Here is a 7,910-nt window from a genome sequence, read left to right on the forward strand (position 1 = left end):
CACACACACACACACACACACACACACAATATACACATTGTGTATATTGTTTCTAGCTATTCTTGCTTACCTTTACGTCTTCATATCATTACTTAATGTTTAGTGTCCGGGTAGCTCAGTCGGTAGACCACTCGCCTTTGGACCACAAGGTTCTTGGTGTGATCCCTAGCACTGCCAACTCAGCATAATGCGTAGCATGGCTTGGGGTAACTAAGACATGCGGTAAGTACTGGGAGCTGATGGTACCGTTGGTGTGGCGCGCCACCTCAGCAAACCGTCTCCCAGGGCTCGAGCGCATTGAAACGGAAATAGACAATAGAACTTTCTGACAATAAGCCACCCCGAACTACTAGGTACTACTATTATATCACTGAGTCAATCGTTGTGAATAATCGAAACATCTCACTTTCTATACTTGCTATTCAGTGTAATGCACCGACTTCAGCGTAACAAATTCCTCCTGCAGACATGCTTAAAAAGATTTTGACTTCAATAAGTAAGGTAACTCCTCTCTCCTCTCAGATGCGTTTTCCACGCTGTGTGGCAGTGGGACACCTGGCTTTTCCATTGACATCTACACAGGACAGGTCATCGGTAAGATTTCATTTCACCACTTTAACCCTGGCGTTCCTATCTTGGGCATTTCATTATACTGTAGGCGAAAATGTTCAAAACTTCAAAGATTTGCCCATATTAACCCTTTAAGACCGAGAACGCATCTGTGTGTCATTTTAAGATTTCTTTGGCTATTCAAAAATAGCAGATCTACAAGCTCATAGCACGTCACCGAGTGCCGCACTGTGAGCTTGCAGATCTGCTATTTTTTTTTTATCGTGAAAATGTGTGCAAATCCTTGAATATATATTTTTTAAAGCAAATATTTTAAACTCTGTTACAACTTCTGTGGGTCCCTGGAACAAAATATTTAGAGATGGGGGTCCACGGCCAAATACATAGAATTTTTGAGAACCACCGATACTATAGCAACATTAGTTAGGATTTAGAATACATTTGTAAAATCCCCAGAAGCAAAGATTTGAGTTACAAATGTTAGCTTTAAAAAAATATATATATATATTCAAAGATTTGCACACATTTTCTCGATTTTATTATTCACGATTTCCCCCCCAAAAATAGCAGATCTACAAGCTCATAGCACGGCACTCTGTGCCGTGCTATGAGCTTGTATATCTGCTATTTTGTTATAGCCCAAAGAAATAAAAAAAATAACAGATGCGTTCCCGGTCTAAATGGGTTAAAAACAAAAAAAAATAGCAGATAAATGAGCTTGTAGATTGGCTGTTTTTGCTATTTTTTGAAATAGAGCTTAGGTGTTGAAAAGATCATGTTCAATCTTCTGGTATGAAAGGGACATTGTCTCATGTGTTTGTCTCTTGTCACCATGCACTAGATATCGACGAGTGCAGGGAGATTCCTGGCGTGTGCGAAAACGGAGTGTGCATCAACATGATTGGCAGCTTCAGGTGCGAGTGTCCAATAGGCTTCATCTACAACGACAAGCTGTTGATCTGTGAAGGTACGTGTGGGCGTACTGACAATCAGTGGTGGAAAGTAACTAAGTACATTTTCTTAAGTACTGTACTTAAGTAACATTTTGAGGTATTTGTACTTTATTTGAGTATTTCCAATTTCCAATACTTTTACTTCTACTCCACTACATCTCAGAGGCAAATATTGTACTTTTACTCCACTGCAAGTATTTGAAAACTTCAGTTACTAGTTACTTTTCAAATATGAATTATGATATTAATAATGAATAATTATGATATATTATGAAACATTACATTAACCACTTTAGCCCTATTTTATACATAGGCTATTTGAAAATAGCCGATCTACAAGCTCACAACGCGTCGCATCGCGACGCGTTGTGAGCTTGTAGATCTGCTATTTTCAAACATTTTAGTACTTTTACTTTTGGTACTTTAAGTACATTTTGATGCCAATACCTTTGTACTTTTACTCAAGTAAATTTTGAATTCTAATCTTTTACTTGTAACAGAGTATTTCTATATTGCAGTATTGGTACTTTTACTTAAAGTAAAGAATTTGAGTACCTTTTCCACCACTGCTGACAATGGTGTCTGCTATGATGATACAACTTTTTTTATTTTGGTTCATAAATGAGGCCAGGCAAATACATGAGATCAAGTCAGCTACTCCATACTTCCCAGATGCTGTGAGAAATGTATCACAAATGTCGGCAGTCTACAAATGCCTCTTTGTCTGTCCCTCTGTTAGACATCGATGAGTGTCAGAATGGTCCAGTGTGTCAGCAGAACGCAGCCTGTCTGAATGTCCCAGGGAGCTACCGCTGCGAGTGTAAACCAGGCTACCGCTTCACGCCAACTGGACAATGTTTGGGTAAGGCAGCTTTCTACTCTACTACTTTACTTACATATGGCCAACGTGGGAAACCAAACCTGTACCATTCATCCAAAGGGGAGTACCTTTGGATAAGGTTTCTGGACTTCAGGCAGTACTACTCTGCTAATACTGACCATGATACTGGCATGATACAGACATGATACTGATATGATACTGACCATGATACTGACCATGATACTGACATGATACTGACATGCTACTGACATGATACTGACTATGATACTGACATGATACTGACTATGATACTGACATGATACTATCATGATACTGACATGATACTGACATGATACTATCATGATACTGACATGATACTGACATGCTACTGACTATGATACTGACATGATACTGACATGATACTATCATGATACTGACATGATACTGACATGCTACTGACTATGATACTGACATGATACTGACATGATATTGACATGATACTGACATGATATTGACATGATACTGACATGATACTGACCATGATACTGACATGATACTGACCATGATACTGACATGATACTGACCACCATGATACTGACCACCATGATACTGACATGACTGACCATGATACCAGTATCATGTCACTGAAGAGCGAAAATAGCCGATCTACAAGCTCACAACGTGTCACATCGTGACACGTTGTGGATCTTGTAGTGAGCTTATAGTGAGCTTGTGGATCTTGTTGTGAGCTTGTAGATGTACAAGCTCACAACTATTTTATATACACGTATCTTCTTGCTATAATAATGAGTGGTTGTCACAAAATCGCAAGACACACCTGTACGGCACAGCAGTGCCAGTGCCTCGACACACTGCTTGAGAACTACTGCTCTAGAGATACTTAAAGTACGGGGTAGGTGAGAATACCGTGGAGAACAAGGATGTATCCTGTGGTTCCAGACGTGTGAGAGGCCTGTAACAGGCTGTTCCTCTGTCTTCCTCCAATGCCTCCTCGCGCTGTCACGCTCAGCCTAAATTGAATCAAAAATTGTTGATCCAAACATTCTTGTCGGTTGCCATGCTCTGTTAAGTTCTTCGCCATTATTAGAACAGTCTGGAGAACGCGCTGTCTGATATTGACCCGCAGGTTTCAAACCAACATCCTGTTTTGCTTCCTGCTATTATGAGCACTAAATCCCCCCATGGCAGAGTATGCCAGGGCCAGTAACGACATAACAGTATCGGATTTCTGTTGGTGGTGGAATTAGAAGGGCAGCAGTGTGTGTGTGTAAGAATCACTGCGAGGCAGTTAATGTGTAATTAACTGCAATTAATTGTGTAACAACCTCTTTGCCTCTTTGCTCTGTCTTTGCAGACCGTAATGAGTGTATGGAGAACCCTGGCGTGTGTAATCCCGGCCAGTGCATTGACACACTGGGGAGCTACCGTTGTCTCTGTCCCAATGGCTTCAAAACAACCACGGACCTGTCCATGTGCATCGGTAAGGACGTTTTACACCTATGCACTTATACGCGGATAGCTAAAAGGTGCAGATCCTATTTGTAGTTTTTCTTTCACATACTGTATAGATGTATGAATTATACACTACATGATTCCAAAGAGTAAATGCTATTTCAAATACGACGTTGCACTAACTGGGTATTAAAACCGTAATGTCATCCTGTTGTGGTTTCAGATGTGGATGAGTGTGAAAGACATCATCCATGCGGCAATGGGACCTGTAAGAATACAGTGGGCTCCTACAACTGCCTCTGCTATCCAGGCTTCCACAACTCACACAACAACGATTGCATAGGTGTGTGTTGTGTGTGTGTGTGTGTGTGTGTGTGTGTGTGTGCGCGTGCGCGTGCGCGTGCGTGCGCGTGCGCGTGCGTGCGTGCGTGCGTGTGTGTGAGAGAGAGAGACAGAGAGAGTGAGAAACAGAGAGAGAGAGAGTGTTTGTGTACAGTGCTTGAACAACAGGGTGTAATGTGGTAATCTGTGACATCTTGTTTATTGTTCAGACACTGATGAGTGTGCCACCCAGAGAGGCTTGTGTCGGAACGGAAACTGCGTCAACACCCTGGGCACCTTCTTCTGTGTGTGTCGCGATGGCTATGAGCTCACACCTGACGGCAGACTGTGTGCAGGTAAAGTGACGTGAAGGTTCATATTTCCCCTACACCCTGAATGTCTCTGGATGTCACTAATCCTGTGTATATACATTTTCCCCTCTGATCTTTAATTGTTTGTGTTGAATTACTGAAATTCATGGATATTTCCCTGCTGCGTTTTTTCCTCTCAGATATCAATGAGTGTTCAGTGAATCCTGGGACTTGTGGTGCAGGGACGTGCGTGAATCTGGATGGTTCTTATCGGTGCATCTGTCCACCTGGCTACTATCTCCATGAAGAGACCTGTGAAGGTATGGCATACTGACACTGCTGGTCTCCAACCATTGATTTGATTCAATCTCTATTAACTCTTACTGGATTCCATCTATTCCCTTCAATCAATGTAAGAATGAGAAAAAGTTAATTCCTTCAACAGACCACCATGCTATTATGTGCCATTCCACATTCATTATAATATCTGATCAGTATGTTGTCGCAGTCCTCGGTGTAACTGGTTCATGATAGCAATTTCACTAGTGCAGAATATTTTCTATTGATTTCAATGTATTTAGTTTGAAATTAATGCAGTGAGTATATGAATTTCTTTCGCTAATTGAAAGGTTGACAGCTTTATACCTCAGCTAGGCCCTATTTTTTAAAGGTTCACACACTTTTACTGAGGTATATTTAACACTACATGGAATAAATGTCTTCCTGATGACATCACAGAGAAGACAAATTGAAAATTACTACTCTCTTTATCTCTTTAGACAAATTAGTCTTAAAAATGTCTGTTTTTGTTTGGGTATACAGTATGTATATATTTTTGTGAAATGCCTCTTTAAAAAAAATAACACGTGACAGGAATTTCTGTCAGAGGTAAATAACACAACACAACAGTCTGGATTTTGGTCTTTCTTACCCCAGAGCAGTTATTCACACACATGCACGCACTCCAGGCACACACGCACACACACACGCACGCGCGCGCACACGCACGCACACACGCGACCATGCATGTGAAACATAACGCAAATGACAGCCATGACCAGCTCTGCTGAGGTTCACCAGAGGAGTCTCAAAGCACTCCGTTCCACCTCCCTCCCTCCTCCTCCTCCTCCTCCTCCTCCTCCTCCCCTCACACCACCTACACCACCACTACAGAATGCCCCTCGTCTTCTCCCCTTTAGCACGTGGGAGAGAAGCCAGGCCAGAGCACTTGGATTGTTTACACAGTGGGGGCTGATGAAGAGATATTCGACAGACTTCATCACATTCCCACTCCACGCTCTGTTCCTGGAAGCAGGCGAGGGCGAGGAACAGGCTTTTAGATTCTCAGTATACCGGTACCAGCAGCGAGCAGCAGCTGGTCCTTGTGTGACGGGCTGGACCCGGTGACATGGAGTCCAAAATCCAGATAATTGTCATCCCCACCCTGATGATGATGACCCATGTGCGTCACAAAAGCATCGGTCATTCTTTATTACATATTGCCATGTAAAATGAAAGCCTTTTAACCCATTAAGGCCGGGAAGGGAACGCACCGGTGTCATTTTAAGATTTCTTTGGCTATTCAAAAATAGCAGATATACAAGCTCCGAGTGCCGCGCTTGTAGATCTGCTATTTTTGAAAAATCGTGAACATTTGTGGCAAAATCTTGGATTATATATTTTCTAAAGCGAACATTTGTAAAATATTTAGTTCCAGGAGCAAAGATTTGAGTTACAAATGTCCGCCATTTGCACAACTTTTCATGATTTTTCAAAAATAGCAGATCTACAAGCTATCTACGAGCTTGTAGATCTGCTATTTTTTTTTATAGACAAATAAATCCAAAAATGTCACACAGATGCGTTCCCGGTCCTAAGGGGTTAATGTAGCACAAACCCTACAGTGTGATCCTTTTGAAGGAGGCTACACAGTTCTGATTGAGACCATATTCCACCCAATGCAATGAGCCCTTCGGCGAGATGGAATAATAGGAATAAGTCCCTCATCCCTCCATCCAATAGAGGGATTATGTTCTGTTTAATCAAACTCATTTAGGCTCATAATATATCGCTGTGGGTTCATTACTCGCATATTGCCACCATTACAGATGCTGACTCACTAGAGCTGTGGTACAATGTTTGTGTGTTTAGGGGGGGGGGGGGGGGGGGGGGGTTCATGTGAAAAAACAGACTGTATTTCACTGGACCATTGCAATATTTAAATTGGCGTTAGAGGAAGTAGCCTTTTCTCCCCTCAACTAACTGCTGGCTATGGTTTCACGTTTCCCCTAATGGTTACACTGGTAAATAGAAAGGACTATGATTAAAGGGGAACTTCAGGGATAGTTAAAGTAAATTTTACCGTTCTGTTGTGAAAAACACTCGCCAGTGCCTTCTGTGTATCGCGAGATCACTTGCTCAGAGCTGGAAAACGTATGCCAGACTACAGTATGTCAAATTTGCAATCTCTCAATACAGAGTAGAACAATAAGATTCATGTTACATAGGCAGGGTTCCCCTAACCTCGACTATAGATGTGTTAAGGGATATTTCACTTTCAAAACAAAATTGGGTCGTTTTATGGTCTACTCAGGCTTTTGTAAGCCCCCCAGACAGGTTTTAAGTTGCTTGATTCAGTATTTAGATATTTGATATTCATTTGATCAGACACGCCCCCTTCCTATACAAACCCATTGTAACTTCAAACTCCATTTTAACCATGTTAGATTGATTGAAAACACCCGTCCTTGGTTCTGGTGACTGATATTGTGCTTCTAATACGTGAGGAGACCGTGTTTTTTCAATTACTTTTTTCATTTATTTAAATCATTAAATCATAAAAAAAAAATCTATTAAATAAATGAAAAAAGTAATCGAAAAAACACAGCCCCCTCATGTATTAGGAGGGCAGGATGAGTCACCAGAACCGAGGACTGGTGTTTTTGATGAATATAACATGTTACAAATGGAGTTTGAAGCAAATGGGTTTTTATAGGAAGGGGGCGTGTCTGATAAAATGAATATCAAATGTCTAAATACTGAATCAAGCAACTTAAAAACTGTCTGGGGGGCTCACAAAAGCCTGAGTAGACGATAAAATGACCCAATTTAAAAAAAAAAGTGAAATATCCCTTTAAGTGGTAAATAAATGTTCCTTAAATTAGGGATGTCATAAGGGGAGGATTAAAAAGCTGACTGGCTCTGTTCTCTCTGTGCGTCAGATGTCGACGAGTGCTCCAGTCTGCCTGAGATCTGTACGTTCGGAACGTGCTCCAACACTGAAGGCAGCTTCACCTGTCTGTGTCCAGAGGGGTTCCAGCTCTCATCCTCAGGACGCAGATGCCTGGGTAAGTGTGTGTGTGTGTGTGCGCGCGTGCGTGTGTGCGTGTGTGTGTGTGTGTGTGTGTGTGTGTGTGTGTGTGTGTGTGTGTGTGTGTGTGTGTTTGTGTGTTTGAGTGTGTG

General features: G+C 41.7%; 1 protein-coding gene across 1 annotated transcript in view; it reads left to right on the forward strand.

Moving 5' to 3' along the window:
* fbn1 (fibrillin 1) overlaps positions 1 to 7,910 on the forward strand; it is an 81,934-nt gene that overhangs the window by 62,110 nt on the left and 11,914 nt on the right. Inside the window, exons 43-50 of the mRNA XM_084053879.1 lie at positions 523 to 594; positions 1,412 to 1,537; positions 2,263 to 2,385; positions 3,719 to 3,844; positions 4,040 to 4,159; positions 4,368 to 4,493; positions 4,649 to 4,768; positions 7,670 to 7,795. Of these exons, the coding sequence (XP_083910005.1) occupies positions 523 to 594; positions 1,412 to 1,537; positions 2,263 to 2,385; positions 3,719 to 3,844; positions 4,040 to 4,159; positions 4,368 to 4,493; positions 4,649 to 4,768; positions 7,670 to 7,795 (939 nt within the window). The remainder of the gene's footprint in view (positions 1 to 522; positions 595 to 1,411; positions 1,538 to 2,262; positions 2,386 to 3,718; positions 3,845 to 4,039; positions 4,160 to 4,367; positions 4,494 to 4,648; positions 4,769 to 7,669; positions 7,796 to 7,910) is intronic.

Source organism: Gymnoscopelus microlampas (genome assembly GCF_963454915.1).
Source record: "Gymnoscopelus microlampas genome assembly, chromosome: 1".
In the NCBI taxonomy this organism is placed as follows: domain Eukaryota; kingdom Metazoa; phylum Chordata; class Actinopteri; order Myctophiformes; family Myctophidae; genus Gymnoscopelus; species Gymnoscopelus microlampas.